This window comes from Archocentrus centrarchus, chromosome 3, assembly GCF_007364275.1.
Source record: "Archocentrus centrarchus isolate MPI-CPG fArcCen1 chromosome 3, fArcCen1, whole genome shotgun sequence".
In the NCBI taxonomy this organism is placed as follows: domain Eukaryota; kingdom Metazoa; phylum Chordata; class Actinopteri; order Cichliformes; family Cichlidae; genus Archocentrus; species Archocentrus centrarchus.
The window spans coordinates 24,060,740-24,085,311 of record NC_044348.1 but is presented as its reverse complement, the minus strand read 5'-3'; the positions used below and the strand labels follow the sequence as shown (position 1 = coordinate 24,085,311).

Genomic DNA, 24,572 nt, shown 5'->3' with positions numbered 1-24,572 from the left:
GACGCTGAGAGGCAGCACTGGTGGCTGACAGTAGTTTTTTTGTTCAGTCACTGAAAGCATCTTTTCATTTGTAAATTTGGTTTAAAAGTGAAACTAATCCGATCCAGATTCTAGATTTGCAGGCTACTTGAAGAGCATGGAGTCACATAAATCTGAACTACAGCGTGATTAACATGTAATGCCAGTTAACAGAGGATTTATACTATGAGAAACAACTGTGTTTCTGTACAAAATCCTCATAAGAGTATAGAAGTCCCGAATTATTCCTGGGTGGTGGAAAACTGTTAGCATCTGGATTTCTTTTAATCAATTGACGTCATTGGGTTGCGCCTCTTGCAATTCTGCATCTTTGCCACGTCATACAGAAGGGCTTGTGTCAAGCGGAAACGTCTGCTGAAGACACCCACAATGATGTAGTTCAGCCTCATTCAAAACTATCGTAGAGTAGCCCGGCTGTCATTGCAGTTACCCGACTCTGGACCGTCTTTAGCTGTGTGGGTTTTTATTTGGTAAGTAGTTACTATGTGGCTAACTGCTTAGCTAACGCTAAATGTTTCGTTTTGTATGAAGTGTGATGCTACAGCTCCGACGTTAGCTGGGCTGTATGGGTTTGCTTACATGAGGGTAGCCTCATGTAGACGTCTGACAGCATAGGGGAAAGTAGGTTTACAATATGCCACTGTTTTGCGGGGTTAGTTAGCAAACTAGGTTTAACCATCAAGTTTCGTTTGGCTCACTAATTTCACATTAGTTGGCTGAAACACTGTGGTTGGTATATTTGCTTTTATTTCCGTGGCGTGCCCAACCGGGAAACGATTACGGTAATGAAATTGTAAGTTTTTTGCTGCTGCCATGGAAACAAGATTTAGGACGCCTGTCGCAAAAACTCCCAGTATGACAACACCAGCAACAGCAACGATACTGTGGCCTGCTGGCTTTGCCCTATAAAAGTGCCTTTCTCATATTACATATCCTGGTCAGAGCCTGGGTCCCATCCTGGAGAGTAAATCATGAATGAATGCTAAGGAAATGTATCATAATCAGGATGCGGGTGTGTCAGCTGGTTTGCCAACTTCTGAAGCATAGTTGTGAACCCTGAGGAAACGGTTTAACAAGTCTTTAGCCTCATAGCGTATTTGCCTAAGACATATTTTGGCCAAATTGAGATATCTGTCTGACTCTACTTTGCTAACACTGTAGATTCACCCTGTCTTATTGCATATTATTGCCGAAAACTGAGTTAGGCAATGACTATGCTATGAGTGAAACTGTATCTGTCAGGTCAAAGTTCTCTATGACTAGAACAAACACTCTTTCAATCCAGGCTTTTATGACGTATATCAACTGTGGCAGCCAAAGAAATTGTATACTTCTTTATGCACACGCTTTTTCAGGTGTGTGTCTGTGGACTCATCTCTGTGTATGTTTCCCATTCAGCGATTGTGGAATGCTGCTGGATGAGACTCCACTTTTTGAGCCCTGTCTGCTTCAGGAGCTAGACTGGAGCGGCAACACTGCCTCATTCTCTCCACCGATCTCACCATCCAGTCCAGGGGAAGGCTTGGTGCTGAGGCCGCTCCAAATGGCAGATTTCAACAGAGGTGAGACTGTACAGCATAACCCACACCAGAATGTTTTTTCCTTGGTATACAGGATGAAACATCTCAGGAATTCCCAAGAAATGGAGTGAAATCCAGTCAGTTTCACTAATGTTTTTTTTTTTTTTTTTTAATTCCAGGATTTTTCAAGGTTTTATCTCAGCTCACCAAGACAGGAGATGTCACACCAGAGCAGTTTGCCAGTAAGTCGTACTCAACTTCTTGTAAATACAGTTAAAGTGAGATTCTAATTTAATTTAGAATATAAACTAAGTTTAATCTTGAATCCAAGCATGAGTTTATTTTTAATACAACACCAATATCGCCCCATAAACATCAGATCACATGCATAAGAAAAAAAAAAAAAAACAAAACAAAAAAAGCAAACCACATCCTGGAAAACAAACCAATTAAAGTATCAGTGATGATTTATAAATACGCATTGTTGTTTTTTTGGTTGACAGAGAATTTTGAGCACATGAAGAAGACTGGGGATTACTATGTCATCGTGGTGGAGGACACAAATCTGAATCAGATCGTTGCCACGGCAACACTGATTACTGAACACAAATTCATCCACGCCTGTGCTAAAGTAAATTATATTTAAGTACACAACTGTATTTTCTCTTTACAGTTTCCTTATCACCAATTGAAGAATAAAGAAGTTACTTATTAAATGTAATGGTTATTAAAAGGCTAATTGTTTACCCAGTTTATGGTCATAAATGGGTTAATAATTATAAAATTTATCAAATGAAAATTCCCTCTTCTTTAACTAGGAAAGTAAAATAAGGACTTTTTTTTTTTGTAGAGAGGCCGGGTGGAGGAGGTGGTCGTCAGCGATGTGTGCCGAGGGAAGCAGCTAGGCAAACTGTGAGTAGGCCGGTGCCAGTCAGACATAAAGACCCTTTGTTTTAGCTTATCTTTAATATGTAAGACATTATAATGCCCAATATATCCAAAAAGACATGAAAAAATATTCATAATAGAACTATCCTATGATTTCTGTTTTAAAGCTGTTTTTTTTTTTTTTTCCCCCCCTGCTCTTCTTCGTTCCCACAGGTTAGTCTCAACTCTCACTCTTCTGAGCAAAAAACTGAATTGCTATAAAATCACTCTTGAATGTGCACCCAAGAATGTGGCCTTTTACCAAAAATTTGGCTACTCTGCTTCAGACGAGACCTACATGCAGTGTCGATTCTTTGACTGATGACAGAAGCTTAAAAGAACAAACTGTTTTTGGAGTACTGACTGTATCTTCTCACGCCCCGTGATATCAGAACTTGCAATGAATGTCTTAAGAATTCGGTGAGCTTCCCGTGGATGAGCTTGCAGTTGTGGCACAGCTGAATCATCCCTGAACACTCATCCTGATTTCGGCACTCTTGAATAAACATTTCTGTATTTTGAAGCTCAGTGTAACACAATCCTCTGCCCTTTTGGTAACCGTGGCTACCTCACTAGGGTGGACCTGTCATCTAATCATCCAGAAAAGAAAAAAAAAATGGTTGTACTTTGTTAAACTGGTAAAAGGTTTTTGTGTTGTTTACTGACAGACATGCAGCTTTAAGTAATCACAGCTATGTGAGAGAGGAGGATGATACCAAATGAAGTTATATTACTATGTAATTAAAATAATCTGCAAGCAACAGGCAACTCTGGAAGGTCACTTCAAAACCAAATATGTTTTCAGAATTTTTTGGAGATTGTGATTCAGTTGTATCTGACAGGAAAAAAATGATTATTTTTTAAATTTTACTTACAGATGCTTAGAACAAAATATTTGAGTTTAACTTTTTTTTTTTTAACCTGCTTGGTACAATGTGCTTCATATCATACAGTTGTGTAGCTGGATAACAAAGTTTTAATTACTACAAAATATGAAGATAAAGACTGTTATGAAGTTTCACTTTAAGTGAGGAAAAGCATATTTTGTGAGGTACTGGTAAAATGTAAGGTTACGTTTTGACTTCAGTTGCCAACTGGAATTAGTATTTAAAGGTTTTGTAATGGGAAATGGATAAAAACGATTTTTCTAAATTAACTCTTATTTAAGCTTTTGTAGTTCCGTTTTATAATTATACTTTTATTCTGGGGAAAAGGGTGGTGTATTTAATGTAATTTATTTTAAAAATGTTTAGTCAAATAAAATCTTTTATGGTTTAAATTACTTTTTGTATGTATATTTTTAAAAAAAAAAAAAAAAGAAGCAGATCCATGTTTTAACTAAAGTTGTCATTTGAAATATTTGAATTCTTTTTTTTTTTTGGAGCTCAGCACCGTGGTGCAGTGGGTAGCATTGTCTCAACAGAACCTCGGGCAGCTGTGGCTCATGTGGAGTGGGTTGTCTACCAATCGGAAGGTCGGTGGCTTGATCCCTGACTGCTCCACTTTGGCTTTCTTTGTGAACCGGAGATGTTGTAATCCTGCACACATCACTGTTGTCCTGATATTGAATTATTGGCAGTTGGTATGCGACCATATTATGTATCAAGAGAATTTGGTCATATCGTAATACTTGTATACATTGCAACAGACTAAACATCCACAGGCATTCTTCATAATTCCAGGAGAAATTGTGTGTTTCCACAGTAACAAACCCTGGATCACAATTGACGTAAAGGCAATGCTCAACCAGAAAATGTAGTTTTCAGGGACGGTGACAAAGAACTGCTCAAACAGGTGCAACATGAGCTGAAGAGACTGAAAATGGCAAACGTGGAATACAAAAAGAAAATGTAACGGAATCTATAACAGCAACGTTTGTGGTGTGTGGAGTGGAATCAAAACCATCTCTGGCTACAACAAAAACAACCACTTATGGGTGATGTGGAAAGAGCTGATAGACCCAATCTGTTCAATAGATTTGACTCTGCCATCACACCCACTTTCACTGCTGCTCTTTAATCTTCTCCTTATCCTCAACATGTGGGCATCTTCACTGCAACTCAGTCTTCTCCTCCACAGCTACTCCGTCTTCTTGCATCTCCAATGAGGCAGCTGCTCCTCACCCGTTCTCCACCCTCGTCTGTCACAGAGAAAGAGGTCAGACTGGAGCTAGGCAAACTATGGTCTGGGAGGGCTGCTGGCCCTGATAGCGTGTGTCCAAGGGTACTCGCATGACACTGCCCTTGTGGCGTGTATCAGGAATGGACAGGAATCTGAATATAGAGATCTTGTTAAAGCCTTCAGCAACTGTGGTCACAAAAACCACCACACACACACCTCTGAAACGAAGGGAATGATAAATTTCTGAAGATTAAGGCTCACTCTCCAACCCGTGAAAGGTTGGACACAGAGGTAACAAAATATAAATATCTAGGGTTACACCTAGGTAACAAACTAGACTGGTCCCTGAATACAGATGAACTATACAAAAAGAGGCAGAGCAGTCTCTTTGTTAAGAAAACTAGGGAGGAAGGAAACAAGGATGGAAGCAGACTGGACAAACCAGTGAGGAAAGCTGGCTCTGTAATCGGAGCCAGAATGGACACATGGGAGAGATGGTGGAAAAATAGACACTAATGGAATCAGAAGCACTTCTGAACAACTCTGATTACCCACTTTATAAAGAATATCAGTACCGGAAAACTCCTCTGTTTTAAAACAGAAATACAAAAAAAAAAAAAAAAAAAAAAAAAATCATCTGTACCCAGGCTTTTCAATTCTCATACAGGGAGTGTGTGGTTTGTTAGTTGTATGATGGACTGGCAGCCAAAGCCAGCTGGGAAAACTATGAGGTCAGTTTGTCTGCTAGTCATAAAAATGTTCTCAGTTAAAATGGATTATTTAGCATGAGGAAATAGTCCAAACATTAAAATCAAGTGAGAAGAACTTCAGGTCTATTCTATAAGTGGAAATGAGATAGTAAAATAGGAATTTTGCAGCATTAAGTCATCATCAAAAGTAATTACAATAAGTTTGATTACCAAACAATGTTTGGAACATGAACTGCAGTAGTAACTATTAGTACAGGATTTTGAATAGCTTTTTTTGTTTTTTGTTCAATGTGACTGTAAAATATGACTAATAATTAAAAGCAATCTATATAAAGCAGTGAAGCACAGCAGATATGAAGACACAGCTGAACAAGACTCAGGACTTTATTAAGCAGTGAGTTTTTCCATTCCTTACTATCCCACATTCTGTCTGACATTAGTCCATTATTGTATTACTCCCAAAGTAAAAGGCGTAGCAATTCCTCTTCAAGACCTCCACAGGGAGAGATCTTTGCTACTTTCCCTTTTGCCAACTTTCCCCTCCAGGTCGTTTACACAAATTCAAGTATCGAAAGTGCATTATTGCAATACTGTCCCGCTGCTAATGCAAAATGCTTTAAATACTATAAAACTGCCAAAAAAAAAAAAAAAAAAAAAAGAAAATCTCCCATCAGTGCATACAGCAAAAGAAACAAAAAGAAATGACTTATCAAATTGTTCCCAATCCCCAAGAGTACTCAATGTCTCAGACATGAGTGGTCACCCTCCTGCCCTGATCCCTTCCCCTTAGAAAAAGTTCAAATATTTACAGTTTTTAATCCCATTAAAAAGAAAGGAGGAGGAAAAAAAAGAAAAGAAAAAATGAGTGCACTGTGCCACGCAGCTAACACTTTGAGCAAAGCTTATCCATTCTGCGCTGCTGTGACCTGCATTCCTCCAAAATCTTCATCTTCCTCCAGGCTGCGTTTGCGGCTCCCTGTTAGAGAAAAGAAACGAACGATCAACAAATCATCGACTCAAAGCCCCTCACCCACCCCCCATAATGCCAGCTGCTAGGTTCTCATTTAGATGTAATCTTTTTTCCAAGCTGTTTTCTTTTTCAAACATTGCCTATAAAAATGTTCAATTAAAACAAAAAAAAAATTAATTGATGTAACAAAAATTTTATTTGATCAAATCTTTAACTGTTCAGATCAAACATAAAATTTCAAGAGTTTAGAAGAATTTCTTATTATTTTCACTGTGCTGAAGCTATAACCATATGCTTTACCTGCACTGGATCAGTAATACGAAAAAGAGGATACAGATACAAACCTGGCATCCCAGCTTGTAGGGAGAACGGCCTGCCCAACTGCACCGGTGACATCATTTTAATGGTCAGCTTGGCTAGATAGATTGCTTCATATTCCTATAAAAGCAGATTAAAAAAAAATCCAGCTGTAAAAATCACAGGAATGACAACAGAGATAGTATATGGATAATAAAGATAGGAAAACCATTTCTGCAGTTTCGCACCAAAAATCGGACCAGCCAGAATGAGAGAAGATAAAACGTGAGCAGAGTAAGCCGGTTTTACAACACAGCGTGTAGTGATCCTCTATCTTTTCTCTACCTGTCAAAAACCCTCACATCACACGTTGCCTTTTTTGTAAAAGCAAGGGGGGGTGCACTGAATTTGCTGTAGTAACAATATTGTTAACACAGACCAATTAAGGTCATGCTGAGAGAGAGTATTAACTAGGGTACACTGAAAGGTGAAAACATCTCTTACCTGTAGCTGATGAACAAAACCCACGTTGGGGGTTGATGCAAAACCTCCTCTCCTGAACATGGCTGAATGCTTCCCTACAGAATGAATTGGGGGGGGGGGGGGGGGGGGGGGGGTGGGGGGGGGGGGGAGGAGGGGGGGGGGGTGGGGGAGGGGGGGGGGTGAGGAGGACAGCCTCTGAACAACTGTAAACCACTGCAATTGTAAACTCTACCAGCAAGTGCTTTCTGTGCCCTTCTATGTATTAAAATATTCTATTCTAATGTAACAATTATTCTGTATTTTCACAGCACACGGCTCTCTAATAGTAAGTGAGGCTAGTGTTTTCTAATGTGCTACAAATAGTAAGCAATGTTTGTTGTGACGGATAACAAATACTCACCTGTCTTTTCATGGCCAAACGTTTCCATAAAGGATATGCAATACTAAGGCAGCACTGCAAAAACAGAAACTAAACTTGGGTTGCCGTTAGCCATTTATCTTTCCTTTTAAGCCGCCTCCTTTGCTGTCATTTCTCAGTCGACAGTCTTTGACATGCACATGAATGCAGATTCGACGCTGGTTTTGCTATTAAGTTTAAGAGAAATAAAAGAAAAAGAAAGAAATAGTCTTTTTGGTCTGAGAGTTAATTCGCCCAAATACTACAAGTAGGCCCTAAGTCTGAGAGATTTAATGGTGTTTCAAAAAATAAAATACAAATCAGCATTGTGGGAAAGCTGGAGCCTACACCAGCTAACTGTGGGCGAGGGTGCAGGGTAAAATCAGGGAATGGTCACTAGTCAATCACGAGGCATGGCCAAAAGTGGTCAAGAAAATGGATGTACAGACCTGAGCACAAGCAATAATGAACTTTTAAAAAGGTATTATTTTTCGCGATGTTAAGCCTACAAAGATGTATAATACTATGAGAAGTCTCAAGTCTTCCCTTATTCCTTTATATTTTGATAGGAAAATGGGGAAAACTGCAGAAATCTATTGAAACATCTACAAACATGCATGGAAACAGTATATAAGGCAAAAACTGAATCTGTACAACTCTAATAAGCTTGAAAGTCAGTATTTGGTGTGACCCACCTTTATTCTTCAACAACCTGAACTCTCTTAGGCAAACTCTTGTAAAATCTGACTGTACTTTTCTTTGTTCACACTATTGTACCTCTCATCTGACCTCCTGCGTACATAATGATGATTTGAACCAAAAGTGTCAAATTTGGATTCATCACTCCCTAAGACCTGATTTTCAGTCCAGTTCTTGTGTAATTTGGTATACCTCAGCCTTTTCTCCCAGTTTTCCTTTCTTCAGAAGAGCTTGACATCCACCCTTCCACTGAGACCATTTTCCATGAGGCTTCAGTGAACCATAGATGGATCAATGAAGGATCAGGTGCATCTCTCAGGTCTTGAGTGTCCCTGTGGCTTTTTTTTTTTTTTTTTTTTTTATATATTCAACTAATGAAATTGGAACAATTAGTAAGCTAGTACTAATTGTGAGCTAGCAAAAGCATCTGAAGATCCAATTTAAAATTGATTCTTTGCTAAGTTGTCTAACTTTTTATGCCTGAATGATTCATAGGGTCAGTGTCAAGTGGCTTAACAAAAAAACATTCTCTGAAAATGGTCAAGTACAAGGTCTGGACTGAAAATGAGTCAAAAAGCAGCCAATGACCAAAGAACCACCAAAAGACCTTAAAGTCTGGAGAACTAATGCTCGAGTACATAAGTACATAATGGTTTCAATGAATGATGGGTGAAATTACACCATAATAACAAAAGAAGCCTCACCTTCTTGATATCCCTGCGTTACCATGCACCAGTACCTTTCCTGAAAGAGCATTGGAGATCATTAATAACACACTTTACATTCTGAGCAAGACAAATGGGAACAACATGGATCCTTACCTTCTGTCGCTAAGCAGCCATCAATGAATTCTTTAGTCTGTAAGACGGAAAAATAAAATAGCCTATGACGTGCATTGTAAATGCCACACCTTTCAGCCAAAGAGATGCTTTGTAACTCACCATAGGAAAAAAGCGGATTATATTTTCCACTGGATTGTCAGCAAGATCTAACACAAGATACCTGTTTAAAAAAAAAAAAAAAAAAAAAAAAAAAAAAAATGAAATAAAACTAAATTTTTGTCAGAAACATACCAATGCTGCACACAGGATCACAGAAGCGCTTACTACCTAAACATGTGAGGAAAATTAGGTTTGATAAAATTGGCTTCAATGTCTTGGCGGACGCACACGATATGCGTTATGCCGTGTCCTTCAAGAATTGGCAGCTAAACAGAGAGAAAGAAGTACAATGAGGCCTCACTGCATCTATTTTATTTATTTCCACATATCCAAGAGCAGTTAGTTAAATCCCTGCAGCAACTACCTTGCTTTTCATTGCAGCAGAGTAGGGACCTAAAAACAGTCCTGGTAAAATCTCCTGAATAGAGAAATACAGCAAACATTAACAGCACAGGCAGGAGCATCGCTTCATCTTTAATAGAGGCTTTTAAATCTGGACGCTGACATTTTACTGTTGTGGTCGGAAGTTTACATCCACTCGAACCGTTTGTTTTTCCAGGGTGGGAAATATGGTACAGAAGACATCTTTAATGATTAAATAAACAAAACAAGAACTGGGTGCACAAGTTTGAATTTATTTGGATTTTTATCAGAATTATACCTACAGGCTCAAGAATATACACACAGCCCCACTAATATTTGGTTAAATGTCTCTTGAGAAGTTGCAGCTTGACCAGATGCTTTTGGTAGCCATTAACAAGCTTCTGGCATAATTCTGCCTGAATATTTGTTCATTTAAATTGGTTGGTTTCCTGGCACGGACCCAGTTTTTTAAGCATAGTACACACATTTTCAATATGACTGACGTCAGTGCTTTGGGAAGGCCATTCCAGCAGCTTAATGTTAGCCTGCTTTATCCACCCCATGTGGATGGCAGGGGAGCAGTGGGTAGGTGCTCACTTCGCAACTGGAGGGTCGCTGGTTTGAGTCCCCGTCTGAGTGCATTCTGTCATTGTGTCCCTGGGCAAGACACTTAACTTAAGGTTATGTATAAACCCCGGTTCTCTGAGTAGCATGAGTGAGTGTCTCACTATGGGAACGCCTCCTGCGTGACCTCATCAGAAGCTCAAATGTCATTACACCAGCCCTTACAGGCTGGCTCAGCGACGCTCATGTCAGGGAGGGGCCAGAGCCTCCCTATATAATAGGCCGACATAGCGTCAGATGTCATTCAAACAAGCCCACCTCTTCCTCGCTTCCATTGCAAGGAGGGTGGTCTGGTGAGACACTCACTCATGCTACTCAGAGAACCGGGGTTATATACATAACCTTAAGTTCTCTTTCATAGCATTCGGTTTCGTGTCTCACTATGGGGAGAAATACTGACTCCCGGATTGCCAGACATGCCTGTTAAGAAGACAACTGTCCCCAATAGCACTCACAGGGGCACAGCCCCCACTAGGAAGAACCTGCACTGAGGACCGAATGCGCCAGGCTAGGTGCTGTAACATCTAGCTTGTAAAACCTAGCAAATGTGTGAGGTGAAGTCCAGCACGCAGCTGCACACACCTCCTGAATGGAGACCCCCTTAAAGAGCGCCCATGAGGTTGCCAGACCTCTGGTGGAGTGCGCCCGCAACCCAGCAGGAGGCTGAAGATCCCTGCTGGCATAGGCCAGGGCGATTGCTCCTACTATCCAATGGGAAAGGCGCTGTTTTAGACACTGGCCTCCCCCTATGTGGTTTAGCCCAAGACACAAACAGCTGGTCGCTTTGCCTAAAGTCCTGGGTTCTGTTCATATAAATCCGAAGAGCCCGGACTGGACACAGGGTATGCAGCCGCTCTTGCTCCTCAGAAGTGAAAGGTTGGCGGATTAAAGGCAAGCAGTTCTATAGGGGAACACGTGCCCATAACCTTTGGAATAAAAGCGGGGTTTAAGCCGCATACTGACCTTTGTATCACCTGGGGAGAACTGAATGCACGACTGGTTCACTGAAAGAGCATGCATCTCCCCCACACGCTTAGCCCGAAGCTAAAGCGATCAGTAGAGCTGTCTTCAAGGAACAGCAATTTTAACTCAACCTGTTCCAGGGGTTCAAACGGGGGACAGGAGAGTGCAGTTAACACTGTGGGAAGATCCCACAATGGAGCCAGGGCTTGGATGTAGGTGATGCTGACCTACCGTCTGCCCCCTCAAAACCGATATGGCAAGCTGAATGGCTGCCAATACACCTTGATGGTGGAGAAGGCTTTACCCTTGTCAATCAGGGCCTGAGAAATGACAGAATCACAGCCACAGAGCACTGAAAAGGGATGGCCTGTGATTCTAAGCACCAGTTTTCAACACACGCCACTTATGCTCATACAGCGTCCTAGTAGATGATGCTCTAGCAACTGAATAGTGTCAATAACACTACGAGGGAGCCGGCTGTGTTCAGGTTAAACCACTCACGGGCCAAGCCCACAGAGCTAACCTCTCCGGCGTGGGGGGTGGAATATTTTCCCCCCGTGCCTGAGACAGCAGATCTCTGCGTAATGGCAATGGCCATGGTGGGCTGCACAGCAGCTGAAAGAATCTCCGCTAGCCAGTGCTTTCCTGGCCAGCGTGGGGCTATCAGGATCACAGAGTGACCTCTCTCCCTCACTCTGGCCAGAGTTGGGGAAATGAGGGCCACTGGGGAAAAGCATAAAGGAGGGTCCTTGGCCACTCGTGAGCCAGTGCATCCACCCCCAGTGGTGCTCTCTGATCGTGCAGGGAGAAAACAGGGGGCACTGAGCATTCTCCGCTGATGCAAAAACGTCCACAGTCGCCTGACCCGAACCGCATCCAGATCTGCTTCACCACCTCGGGGTGTGAAGTTTCCCAGTCTGCATAGAGTGGACTGCCCCTGGATAAAAGATCTGCCCAAAGTTCAGGATTCCTGGCACATGAGTTGCTCTCAGTGACAGCAGGTGGATGCTGCTCCAGACTATCAGTCTGTGTGCCAGTGTGTGTAACCTGGGGGACCTCAGGCCCCCTTGTCTGTTGATGTAGGCCACCACAGTGAGTTGTCTGACCTCACTAAAACATGATGGCCTCTCAGCCACGGGAGGAAAATGTTTTAGCGACAGATGAACTGCCAGCAATTCCAGACAGTTTATGTGGGTAGTGGCGCATGTGAGGGCCCCCACCTCCATTCACCTGCTCTCCCCTCGTGAGTGGCACCCCAGCCTACAAGGGAGGCATCTGTGGAGACCACCTTCTGGTTAAAACTGTCCCAGGATAACGCCTTGAGACAGGAAGCCTGCTTCTTCCACTGGCGAAGAGCAAGTGAACAATCTGAAGAGACCCCTCCACGCGACAGTGGCCGTTGTAGTGGGGTTCCAGTCCCTGCGAGCCCACCCAACGCTTGAAAACTTCTCATGTGCAGGCGTCCCAGTGGTATCGCCACTACAGCGGAAGCCATCAGGCCCAGCAGTCTCTGCACTGTTTGAGGGTAACTGTGTTGCCTCTGCGAAACAGTGCAGGGATGACTGAATGGTCACTATTCTCTCTGAGGTGAGAAACGCTCTCACCTGGAGGGAGTCTAGACTGAGCCCTATAAATGTTATGCATTGAGTTGGTCTCAATATGCTCTTTTCCACATTTATCTGGAAACCCAAATTCTCCAGATGGTGTATAAGAGCATCTGTGTGACAAACCACCTCCTGACAGGAGGGGGCTGCCACCAGCCAGTCGTCGATGTATGTGGCTACTCGAATGCCCCTTTCCCTGAGTGGGGTCACTGCTGCCTCGGTGCATTTTACAAAGACCCTTGGGCTCAGTGACAGGCCGAATGGCAGAACCACAAATTCGTATGCTATCCCCTGGAAAGCAAATCTTAGATACTTCCGGTGTGGGGGATATATGGGGATGTGGAAATAGGCATCCCTCAGGTCGATTGATGTGAACCAGTCGCCTGCTCTTACAAACCGTAGCAGCGAGGCGTGGGTCAGCATCCTGAACTTGTATTTTCTTAAGTGCTGATTTAGAGCACGGAGATCCAGAATGGCTCTCATCCCCTTCCCCCCCTTCTTTGGGACAAGGAAGTACCTTGAATAGAAACCGCTGTGGGCTTCCTTGGGGGGGACAACTCTTATAGCCCCTTTGTTTATTAAGGTGGCAATTTCCTCCAAGAGAAAACCGGCAGACTCGCCCTGGGCATGAGAGTAAATAATTCCTTTGAATTGTGGTGGAGCACATTGAATTGAAGCCTGTAGCCCTTTTCTATTGTCCTCAACACCCATGCTGACTGAGTGCATGTGGCCCAGCTCTCCATGTGAAGAGACAGCGGGCTCACTGGCCACTTTGTCAGAGACGGTATATTGGCGCCCCCTTGTGGCTGGGGCGCGTAACATACGTCGCCCCGGTGGCCTGTCACCTCGCTCACCTTCGGTGAAGGTGGCGGGACCGTCTGACTTGTCACAGCCGTGGGAGTGCGAATCTCCACGGGCTGCGTTATGGCAGACAGTACTGATCTGTTTTTCAGCATGTTTATCTTTATTATTTTTTTCAAGTGTTTTACAACACCTGACAGCGCCCTCGGCAAACTGCCTGGATGCGCATGTCGGGACTTTTTTAATACAGAATGCATGAGAGAAGTGTTTGTGCAACAACTTTGCAAACTTCGACGCTGTTTCTGCACGGTGGGTCCGGTGAGAGGAACGCGACCCGAACACTGCACTCTGTGTGGAACATGTCCCATTGAACTTGCTCTGGAACGGAGCTGGGTGGGGGCAGAGCGGCCCAAAGGGACAAGCTGGGCTCGCTCTTCCCTAGAGGGGAGGCTGTCAGGCCGACCGCTTCTTTTTCCTCCCGGTCGCGGCAGCGGGGAGAGGAGGAGGAGCTGCTTGAGGTCTGGCCTGGGGAGACTGCTTCCTAGCCCATGGATTCTTGGGAGTCCCCGCAGCTTGGGGGGCTGCCTGCGCCTTAGGCACCTTAGGGATTCTAAAGCCGGGGGCCGGGTGAGACGCTGCCTGCGCGTATGACTGGCGTGGCGCCGCTGGGGTGGCGTGCTGAGCCCTCCTCGGCAGGCAGACTTTCAAAGCCTCATCATCTCTCTTTTTCTCCTCACATCTCTTCTGCATGGAGGTAACAGCTGCACCGAAGAGACCTTGAGGGACGACAGGTGTGTCGAGGAGCTCCTCTTTTTCCTTAGTCGTCAGGTTGGTAAGCCCAAGCCAGCGTGCCCGCTCCTGGAGAACCATGAGACCCATGGCTCTCCCAGTAGCCTGTATCGCTACTTTGTGGAGGCGGAGGACGTGGTCAGTTATAACACAGATTTCTTCCCACACAGTGGTATCTGGTTTAGCCGTCATGTCCTCTTCTAGCTCAGCTTGGTATGCCGTTAAGATGGAAGAGGCATTTAGGGCTCTCGCCGACAGAGCCGCTGCCTTGTAGCACTTATCCGTGAGGCTGGACTGGAAGCGGTCTGCCTTGGAGGGAAGGGACGGGGCCGACGAAGACAGGGAGGTCTTCGGGTGAAGATGGCTCGCTACCAACGGCTCCACTTGTGGCATCTGGCGGAGACCGAGGGATTCCATCCCCTCACAATCCAACAGGAAGCTTCCCACGATGGGGTGCTTCTCGCTGTATGGTTTTGCTTTCAATGTCACCGCTATCTCGTCGAGTAGCTCCGGTAACACAGGCAACATCTGCTTACCCGTCTTTTTCGCCTTAGGCAATTTCTTACCATCAAAACGCGATTTTACAACCTCGTTTTGCACGGCGGGCCACGGGATGTTGAGCCTAGCGGCTGCGCGCTTGCACATGTCCTGCATATCGAGATCCAGGGGAGACGGCGCCGCAGGTTTATCAACCTCGCCGGTAGCCGTGGGCTTCGCAGCCCAGCTGATGCTAGCCATGGAGTTGGAGTCTTCCTCCTCGTCGTCATCTGACAACAGGAGCTCCGAGTCGGCCGACTCGTCTCCACCCTCGTTAGCATCTTCTCCTAAGATGATCCCAGCAGCGGAGAAGCCCTCACATCCTTTGTCAGCCTCGAGCAACGGGAAAGCGGTGGCGATGGGCAGAGGGTCTGCCTCTGCCCAGCTGGGGCCAGGCGTTGCCGCCAGGTCCCCGGGCATTTCCATTTCTGCCTGCGGTGCAGCAGCCTCACCTAGCAAAGGGTCGCTGCCCGATAGATTAGCTTGGCGAGCTAACCTGTGGCGGAGCAGTTTGCGTGGAAAGGCCGCACAGTGGATACAGTCGTGAGTAGACGTTAGGGCAGCCTGAGCGTGGGATAATCCCAGGCATGCCGCACACACGGGGTGTGTATCCCAGGAAGAAATCTTGTTGCCGCAAGGACAAAATTTCCCAACTTCGTTTGGGTTGTTAGTCGTAGCCATGGTTAGCTAGAGCAGAGGTCCCCAACCCCCGGGCCGTGGACCGGTACCGGGCCGTGGGACATTTGGTACCGGGCCGCACATAAAGAATAAATAAAAATTATTTCCGTTTTAATTATTCTGCGCCTAAACTATATTTTATTTTGAAAAATGGGCGGATTCGCTCCGTTACTTCCCTCCATGACTTCCTCTTGACGTGTCAAGACGTTTCTGCTCACATGATACGTCACCGCTAAAATTAAACCCAGAAGCTTCAGGCCTGTCTAACGAAATCGGTTGGTTGACCTACATAACGCTTCTTTAAATTTTTGAGTGCTCAACAAGAGTAGAAAAGCGCTATGTAAGAACTAGTCTATTTACCATTTTTATTTATCAACACCGGGGATAGCAGTGAGGTAGACCCAGCCATCAAACTGACTCTCCAGCGCTTGACACCGCGGCTCTGCAGCCACGCTCCATGTGAAATCGGCCGAACCCAGTCAAACCAGAAGCCAGCAAAAATGAGTATCAGAGAAACAAGCTCAGGGGGCTTACACTGATTCAGTGTTATGGTGAGTTGTATTTTTCATGCGCTTTATACAGTAAAAATCACCTAAGTCGAAGTCGCACAAATCGGGTTTTCGCTCTAGTTGGATGGCATCTGCAGGTCCTGATTTTTCCTAACATTAATTCCAATAAAATCATCACATAAATCCGTCGGATATTGACCTACCTCGGATGAAAAATCTGGTCCCATTGTAATAAATTTCCAGTTAAATGTGATCGCATAAACTGGATGAGTTTTGCGCTAAAACCCTCCTCAGCTCCTGTCCGCCCACTTCCATGCATCGGCTCGTTCATGCACAACTACACACACACACTAACAACGCCTGGAAATTGTTTTAGTGTTTATATCAGTTCATTTCACCGGGGACAATCGTGGCAAGTGTAAGCTACAAACTTGCACTTACGAGTAAAATTTCAGATTATAAAATTTGCAGAAGCAAATTCATAGATGAAGCAGAAGCCATTGCAGCGAAATTCGATAATAGACCCCAAACTGGGCCATTTGAATCCGACTGAGGTGATTTCTACTGTATTTGTTTTTGCGGTGTATCTTATTTTGAAGGCATGTTTTACCATGGCTCTAACAGCTGACCAGGGAGCGCTGTGGGCAGAGAGCCTGTTATTCATGTTGAGGCGGGATGTTACGAGAACGCTGCTGATAGAGTTGCATACGAATACAAAGTGGATTCCCGTTTTTTACGTTTTTTGACGTATTTATTCGCCACACCTTAAAAGCCGGTCCGTGGAAATATTTTCTAACACTAAACCGGTCCGCGGCTCAAAAAAGGTTGGGGACCACTGAGCTAGAGGACTATGAACGCTAGCGAGCCTGACACCTGATTGAAGTGCGGAGAATATTGCTATTCCTCGGCTAGCGTGAGGAGAAAAGTAGTTCTACTTCTCTACAGGTAATGCTACCTAATGTGAGAAAACCGCTAGCGCCAATGGATATTGCTACCAAAGGGTGAAGCTAGTGGTACTTTATTAGCAAAGTGTTGCTACTTTGCTTTGGGATAGTATTGCTACTTCCCAGGGTGAAAGTATTGCTACTGAACACCGGCACTAGCTACAGGACAGTATTGCTACTGCTTGCAAACTAGCGAACAACTGAAAAGTTGGGAACAAAGCGCCCGGTGACCGAGTTGTGCACTCGAATCTGTGGACAGTTTAGCTTAGCACCCAATAGCACAGTTGTCAACAGGCTTCTGTGAGAAGCGAGAAGAGGTTTTTGAATGACATCTGACGCTATGTCGGCCTATTATATAGGGAGGCTCTGGCCCCTCCCTGACATGAGCGTCGCTGAGCCAGCCTGTAAGGGCTGGTGTAATGACATTTGAGCTTCTGATGAGGTCACGCAGGAGGCGTTCCCATAGTGAGACACGAAACGAATGCTATGAAAGAGAACCCACACTGCCCAAGTGCGAATGTGGTTGGTGTTTGATGTTTGGTGGTGGTCGGAGGGGCCATAGGCGTGAATTGGCAGCCATGCTTCTGTCAGACTGCCCCAGGGCAGCTGTGGCCACATTAGTAGCTTACTACCATCAAGTATGATTGAGGTGTGAATGAAATTGTTAAGCGTCTTTGAGTACCTTGAAAAGCGCTATATAAGTCCTAATGCACTATTATTCCAAAACCAGTTTTGATGTGTGTCTGGGATCACTGTGCTGCTGGAACATCCAATTACGTCCAAGTTCCAACTGTTGATTTGAGGTGAAGTTCAAGAATTTGCCAAATCATCTCTGCCAATGCCAAAAAGCTCATTCTGCTATTGACTCTTGTTTGGTGTTGTTGGATTGGTGATTCAATCACACACAGCAGTGTGTGACCAAGCTGGTGAGCAGCATGAGGAGGAGGTGCTACTGAGGCCCCTGTTTGTTCAATGAATAAATTGTTAAACTTCCAGTTGTTTATTCAGACTTCAGTCATCTAATCCAATAACTTCACAAACTGCAAACCCAAACTCAATGCTGCAGATGGCAATGCTGTGCTGGTGGAGGAGTTGAACTGCTTCTTTGCATGGTTTTGAACAAAAAAACTCCAAACCCTCCCTAAACACCATGAACAGCCACATCACATCCACTGGCCAACACCAGACACACAACACGAGGCACATCTTAGGGACGGTAAACCCTAGAAATGCAGCAGGACCTGAAGGCATCACTGGCAGACCAGCGTATAGGGGTCTTTTCTAAAATACTGAACTTGTCCTTAGCACAGGCCATTGCCCCACCCTGGGGCAAAACAAAACAAAAAACACACACACACACCACCAGCAACCTAAATGCAATCCGGCCAGTGGCTCATACTCCAGTCATTATAAAGTGGTTTGAGAAACTGCTCAGAAGCCACATCATTCAAGGACTTCCACCCACATTTGAGCCCCACCAGTTTGCGTCAGGGATAACAGATCAGAGGATGCCATAGCCACAGCTCTGATTTTCATGTGTGCTGAGTCACCTACTATACAGGCTCCACACACAACTGCACCCCCATTCACCAAAGCAACTCCATTGTGAAGTTCGTGGCTGGCACAACAGTGGTCAGGCTCATCACGGGGGGTGGGGGGGGTGAGTCTGCATAAAGGGGGGGGGGGGGGGGGGGGGGGGGACTGCCATCATGGTGCAGCAATAAACCAAACCTGGTCCCCCACATTATAAAAACTAAGGAAATGAAAATGAAAGGAAATGATAAAATACACCAACGGGGACTGTGTGAAGAAGGTCTCCAAGTTCAAGTTTGTGGGCCTGCACCTGAATGATGATTTAATCTGAAACACCAACACCACTGCAAGAAGGCACACACAGTGACTCCACTTCTTGAGGGTCCTGAAAAACTATGCCCTAGCCGAGGAGCTGCTCATATCCTCCTATAGGTGCTCTGTTTAACGTGTACTGGCGTCCTGCATCCCCATGTGGTTTGGCAGGTGCACTGCTCAGGAAAAGACAGCGCTCCAGAAGGTCATCCACACAGCACAGAAGATCACTGGCTTTGCTCTCCTCTCCTGAGAGGAACTCCACAGGTCTCACTGCCACAATCAAGTCCGCAGCATCCTGAAGGACACATCCCACCCAGCACATCACCTGTTCTATTACGCTCATGGAGGCAGTACAAGACAATAAAAGCCAAAACAAAAATTGAAAAACAGCACACATCCTAGGGCTGTTGCAATAATAAATAATAAATGAAGGGTATGCCTCATTTCACTAACCTGCACAATATCCACCCTGTACAATCAATAATTTTCAGCTGTGAACTGTGCAATAAATAATGTACAAGCATGCACATTTTTATACACACACTGAAAAAATGTTTACTAAGAGATTGATCTCCTTGCACTGAATAGGACTGCATACAATTTCACACTTTTGTACAATGACAAAAATTCTGATACTTTTGACGCTGTGTGGATTAGTTAAAAATCAAAAGTAATTCAAACGTGTACACCCAATTCATCCTTTTTAAAGCCATTAAAGATGTATGTTGTACAATCATTCCACCCAGGAAAAAGGGGCACTTCAAATCATTAAAAACCCCAAATTACCATGACATTCATGCCCATGATGAGTGCATGGAAACTTGTGACCACAACTATACACAGCATTAAAGCAGCACCACGACAGCCACGTCCACAAGCAAGACAAAATTGTATTCAAGTTGAAACAGCAGCTACAATTATTTAAAATACAATTAATTGCATTCTTGTATGTCCAAATAGATGTTTCTCAAACTTTAAAGCCAAATTCAGCATTTGAACTAGAATAAAGACATTCAATTGTTAAGCTTAAACTTGCTACTACAGACTTATCCCTACACACCTGCATTTCTCGTCTCATCGGATACGCCCAGTCCTGAAAAAAAAGAAAAAAAAAAGTGTGTGTGTGTGAGTTAAACCAAGGTTAAAAACTATTGTAGGCATTCCTACCAAAAAACTAAAAGTAAATGCTACTTTACTTTGTACACATTGATTGCTAATGCTAGTAGGAAGCTACTCAGTGCACAAACAGCGAAATAGTCGTTCAGCGATAATCATGAGATCACACATCCACATATCATGCTCCCAAAACCCCCACACACGTATATACATATCCCATATATATCCCGCAGCATATTTTCGCTGCCAAAAAGTAAGGCTGGAATGGAGGCTAGCTCATATTAGCTGGTCAAACACAGTGGACATGTCGGCTAATACAGGTTCTCACCAGAAGGTCCTCCTTGGTCGCAGGCAGAGACGGAAACTGAAGTTTATTCTCCTCGTCCATCCTGCTGTCCATTCGGGCACCGCCGACCCAGCTTCACGCGTGGTATCGATGTTTCCTGGCGGCGGGGTTAGCTGAACAAACGGTGAAATTTGTTTTGAAGCTCCACATGCATGTCCGCCATGCTGCTCCACTCTTATGCATCACGTGACCCCGCAGCAGCTGGCGGACAAATGAGTGGAGCGGCGGAAAAAGAGTCAACAGCGACGCCTCGCGGTCACTTTGAGAAGTGCACAACACACACCACGGAGGAGCTCCCCCAGTGGACTGTAAAGGAAATATTTGAACTTTGGAAGTTAAAGAGATGAGATGTAGACTTTGCACACAGTCAAGGAGCTGCCCTACAACATAAGTTACGAAGAATATTAACAGACTGGAATCCACATAACAAACCGAAAAACCTGCATTTTAAGTGTAAACACAAGAAGTAATAACGCCTGAATGCACGGACAGTGATGAGTTCACTGACTGCTGACGTGCATTTGAAAGCAGATGCAGCTCCAGAAAAAACAATAAATGGTGCTGTCCCAACCCCAAAGGTCCTGTCAGAGTCACACAAATATTACTAAAAAAGAACTAAAGGTCATGGCTCCTTGGACTATGACATAACCTTCATTCTACCTCAGATAAATGGGTAACATTGTCAGTATTACTGAAATGTATCAGATGTTAGTTTCTTACATTTATGGCACGAAAGTTTTGAACATGCTGAAAATTAAAACATTTTCTAATTACCCTATAGAGATAGAAACAATAAATACAGTATTGTGCAAAAGTCTTGAGTTACCCTTCATTTCTTTAGTGTGTACAACTCTACAGAGCTTTAACGTCAATATTTGGTATGACCACCTTTATTCTTCAGGACAGCCCGAACTCTCTTAGGCAGATTTCTTGCCAGTTCTTTAAGTTGTCTTCAGAAATAGTGCTCCAGGCTTCTTGAAAGACATTTAAAGCGTTTCTCTGAATGTGGCCGCTTTTGTTCTGTTCTCTCTTTGTGTGTCAAGATGATCCCACACTGCTTCAGTCACTTTTACAGACCAAATCAGATTAAAGAACAAACAAACGAACAACTAGCAAACAAACAAAAAAAAAAATAATGAAATACTTCAGATGCTGGACATTCTCATGTGAAGTGTGCAGAAACACAGTTTTATTCACTAGTTTGTAACAGGGCAGACACTTACTTACTTATTTGATGCTCACCAGATGTAGTCTCTGAAAAATGTTAACTTTTGTATAGTTTACACATAATTTCAACTGACTATAAATGAAAAAATAATGCGACATTTTAAAACAACAGCAAAGCTTCAAATGTGCCTGGAATGGTCAAATGGTTACTGAATGTTCTTGGCCTGCTCAGTACCGAGTTCTGCCTTTAATTAGTAAGCTATAGGCTCACATCAGACAACAAAGCTGATTCCATTCATTATCAACCCACAAACTTTCCTTCAACCTTTTCTTTCTTTTTATCATAGCTGTCTCCCCTTCCTTAAAATCTCTGTCCAGTCCTCCACCATTTTATTATTTTCACCCTCTTCCTCCTCTACCATGTGTCCCTTGTTAATAGTGACATAACTGATAATAATGAGATCTGATCAAAAACAAAGAGTGTGGATAATCTGTAGATGTTTGTCTGCTGTCTCAGATGTGGCATCTGTTTGTTGTTGTCAGAAATCGCAGCATTTGGTGATTTTTGTTTACCGTCTGGTCCGTGGGTGGGGACAACACTTTCTTCACAGATCAGAGGGAGATGAGATCTCACCAGTCAACAAAGGCTTGTGTGTGTGCGTGTGTGTGTGTGTGTGTTTTCTATAAGTGCATATGTTTGTGTGCCTGAATAATGCATCCTAGCTTTGCAGCACCGCTGGTCAGCATGGAAGGTGTCACCAAAAGTTATTTCTTATCAGGTGCAAGGGCACCCCCCACCACTGCTGCTCCTTCACAGTCACAACATTCACCTTGAAGAAGATTTCTTTGAAGAATATCTGTTACATGCACTTCCAGCTAAAACATTTTCCATGCACGTGCATCATCTTCTCTCAGCTTCTGCTCAACACATCTTTATCAGCATTTAATAAAAATAAACAGCTAGCACCAGTATCTCCCTGTGTGATGGTTTCCCTGTGGTGCAGGCATCCTGGTGACAGGGGCGCTTTGATATTTGGTTGTTCCAGGTCAAATCAGAAATTAGCCGCCTTGCCAGATTCCTTCTGCCGAAATGTTGTGGCAAGACATGCAGTGGGTGGAAACAGAGCAGGAGTGCGAGAGAGAAATGAATAATTTCCTTTAACATGAAATCTACCTCACAGAATGAGGATAGTGGTATAATTCTTTCTGTTTTTTAAAATGTTAATAATTATAGTTGCGCATTTAATGGGGACTATATTTAGCCTCAGATGATTTACAATACGGAGTGTTTTGTGATAATAGGTCAGTATATGTGCAATATTGTTCTTTGCCATAGCGGATCATCTGCCTCCACCCTATCCCTAGCATCCTCCTCTGTCACACCAACCCTCTGGACGTCCTACTTCACTACATCCACAAATCTTCTCTGTGGTCTTCCTCTTTTCGTCCTCCCTGGCAGGAACCTTTTTCCAATATGTCCACAGTCCCTCCTGTGCACATGTTCAGACCATCTCAGCCTTGCCTCGCTAACTTTGTCTTCACTCATCCGGAGCTGTTCCTCTGATGTACTCGTTTCTAATCTATGGCAAATGAACTACACTGCCAGTGTTTAACATAATGAAGAAACTGTTGCACATTACAAAAGGAGTACAAAAGTATGGTTATTGAACTGATGTTTTTAAAATAGAATATCTTAATTCCTGGTGGTCTTTGATGTGTTCTGCTTTGATAAATTTAATTTTAGTTTAATTAAATCAAATTAAATTAAATTAAATTTACAAGTGAAACGCTGTTCTTTAAAGTTCTCAGCGAGTATTTAAAGGTAATCAGTCGGAAGTCACTTAATTGATTTCGTGAACAAATTTAATGGGTCCTTTTTGTATTAATGATTAATTAATGACATTATAAACCATATGCATTTTTTGAGTCATAGTGAATCAACCCATGATTATAAACTGAAAAGGTCATGATTCTAACCTTAATTCTTTTATGGTGTGTAGACAGATTCATCTCACTGGTCCTCTTGAATCAGACATACACTCACTGACCACTTCATTAACTACACCTTGCTAGTACAGAGTTGGATCCCTTTTGCATTCATAACTACCTTAATTCTTCATTGCACTGATTCAACAAGGTCAATTAACTGTTTTCCCATTCCACCACATCCCAAAGATGCTTAACTGGAATGAGATCTGGTGACTGTCAAGGCCATTTGAGTGTGAGGAACTCACTGTCATGTTCAAGAAACCAGTTTGAGATGATCTAAGCTTTGTGACGTGGTGCATTATCCTGCTGGAAGAAGTCATCAAAAGATGGGTATACTGTGATCATAAATGAATGGTCAGCAACACTACTCAGGTAGGTTGTGGTGTTTAAATGATACTCAGTTGGTACTAAGGGGCCCAAATTTTGCCAGGAAAATATCCCCCACACTATTAAACCATCTTATGAGACAGGAATTCTGACCCTACCATCTGAATGTCACAGCAGAAATCAAGATTCATCAGGCTAGGCAATGTTTTTCTAATCTACCTTTGTCCAATTTGGGTGAGCCTGTGTGAATTAGAGTCTCAGTTTCCAGTTACTTCTACTGCTGTAACTCATCTGCTTCAAGGTTCAATGTGATGTGTGTTCAGAGATACTTTTCCAACCACAGTCCAACCATTATCCTCTGACATCAACAAGGTCAGCCTGTCTGGCACCACATTCACAGTCACTTAAATCACCTTGGTGTGAACTTCAGCGGGTCATCTTGATCATGTCTATATGTGTAAGTGCTTTGATTTACTGCCATATAATTGGGTGATTAGATATTGTGCTAACTAGTAGTTCAACAGGTGTACCTAATGAAGTGGCTGGTGAGTGTAAGTCAAAGTTAAGCTTAAACATGAAGTTCAGAAGATTGTGCTGGCACTTCTAGTCACGTGTGAGACCACACTGTTGCAAAGGGGACGTGCAAAAATTATGCCCAAATATTTCACACACAAAAATCTGCTGTATTGTCCAAGAACAGCTGCTCCAAAAAGAGTATAAATAAATTACTTGTGTTGTGCAAACACAGTACTTGCTATACAGTATATTTTGCTTTCTAAACCAACGCGTCTCACCCACTGGGCTGCACATAAATTCAGTGAGAGGACTGTATGTATTTGTATTTGTATTGGAAGTCATTATTT

General features: G+C 43.6%; 3 protein-coding genes across 3 annotated transcripts; 1 reads left to right on the top strand and 2 right to left on the bottom strand.

Annotated features, from left to right (window-relative positions):
- Positions 1-339: 339 nt before the first annotated feature.
- gnpnat1 (glucosamine-phosphate N-acetyltransferase 1) lies at positions 340-3,719 on the top strand. Its single transcript, XM_030724185.1, has 6 exons — positions 340-509; positions 1,438-1,601; positions 1,739-1,801; positions 2,063-2,190; positions 2,410-2,471; positions 2,661-3,719. The coding sequence occupies exons 2-6, from the start codon at positions 1,448-1,450 to the stop codon at positions 2,806-2,808; spliced, it is 555 nt and encodes a 184-aa protein (XP_030580045.1). The 5' UTR covers positions 340-509; positions 1,438-1,447; the 3' UTR covers positions 2,809-3,719.
- A 1,964-nt stretch (positions 3,720-5,683) lies between these two features.
- Positions 5,684-7,159, bottom strand: LOC115800471 (serine/threonine/tyrosine-interacting protein B-like). Its single transcript, XM_030757855.1, has 3 exons — positions 7,089-7,159; positions 6,632-6,725; positions 5,684-6,293 (listed from the first exon to the last, which is right to left on the bottom strand). Exons 1-3 carry the CDS (start codon positions 7,146-7,148, stop codon positions 6,220-6,222), a joined length of 228 nt encoding a protein of 75 aa, XP_030613715.1. The 5' UTR covers positions 7,149-7,159; the 3' UTR covers positions 5,684-6,219.
- A 307-nt stretch (positions 7,160-7,466) lies between these two features.
- styx (serine/threonine/tyrosine interacting protein) lies at positions 7,467-20,416 on the bottom strand. The gene is made up of 8 exons (XM_030757842.1): positions 20,209-20,416; positions 19,825-19,857; positions 9,469-9,522; positions 9,273-9,370; positions 9,105-9,165; positions 8,985-9,021; positions 8,868-8,907; positions 7,467-7,521 (listed from the first exon to the last, which is right to left on the bottom strand). The coding sequence occupies exons 1-8, from the start codon at positions 20,278-20,280 to the stop codon at positions 7,476-7,478; spliced, it is 441 nt and encodes a 146-aa protein (XP_030613702.1). The 5' UTR covers positions 20,281-20,416; the 3' UTR covers positions 7,467-7,475.
- Between the last annotated feature and the right edge of the window lie 4,156 nt (positions 20,417-24,572).

Bases quoted from the DNA above. Each gene is read 5' to 3' on its own strand.
- gnpnat1 (XM_030724185.1), top strand. From the start codon at position 1,448: ATGCTGCTGGATGAGACTCCACTTTTTGAGCCCTGTCTGCTTCAGGAG. The intron at 1,802-2,062 runs GTAAGTCGTACT...TTTGGTTGACAG, and splicing joins CACACCAGAGCAGTTTGCCA to AGAATTTTGAGCACATGAAG. The intron at 2,472-2,660 runs GTGAGTAGGCCG...TCGTTCCCACAG, and splicing joins GGGAAGCAGCTAGGCAAACT to GTTAGTCTCAACTCTCACTC.
- LOC115800471 (XM_030757855.1), bottom strand. From the start codon at position 7,148: ATGTTCAGGAGAGGAGGTTTTGCATCAACCCCCAACGTGGGTTTTGTT. The intron at 6,726-7,088 runs GTAAGAGATGTT...CTGCTTTTATAG, and splicing joins GTTTTGTTCATCAGCTACAG to GAATATGAAGCAATCTATCT. The intron at 6,294-6,631 runs GTTTGTATCTGT...TTTCTCTAACAG, and splicing joins CCTACAAGCTGGGATGCCAG to GGAGCCGCAAACGCAGCCTG.
- styx (XM_030757842.1), bottom strand. From the start codon at position 20,280: ATGGACAGCAGGATGGACGAGGAGAATAAACTTCAGTTTCCGTCTCTG. The intron at 19,858-20,208 runs GTGAGAACCTGT...CTTTTTTTTCAG, and splicing joins CGACCAAGGAGGACCTTCTG to GACTGGGCGTATCCGATGAG. The intron at 9,371-9,468 runs GTAGTTGCTGCA...CTCTCTGTTTAG, and splicing joins CTGCTGCAATGAAAAGCAAG to CTGCCAATTCTTGAAGGACA.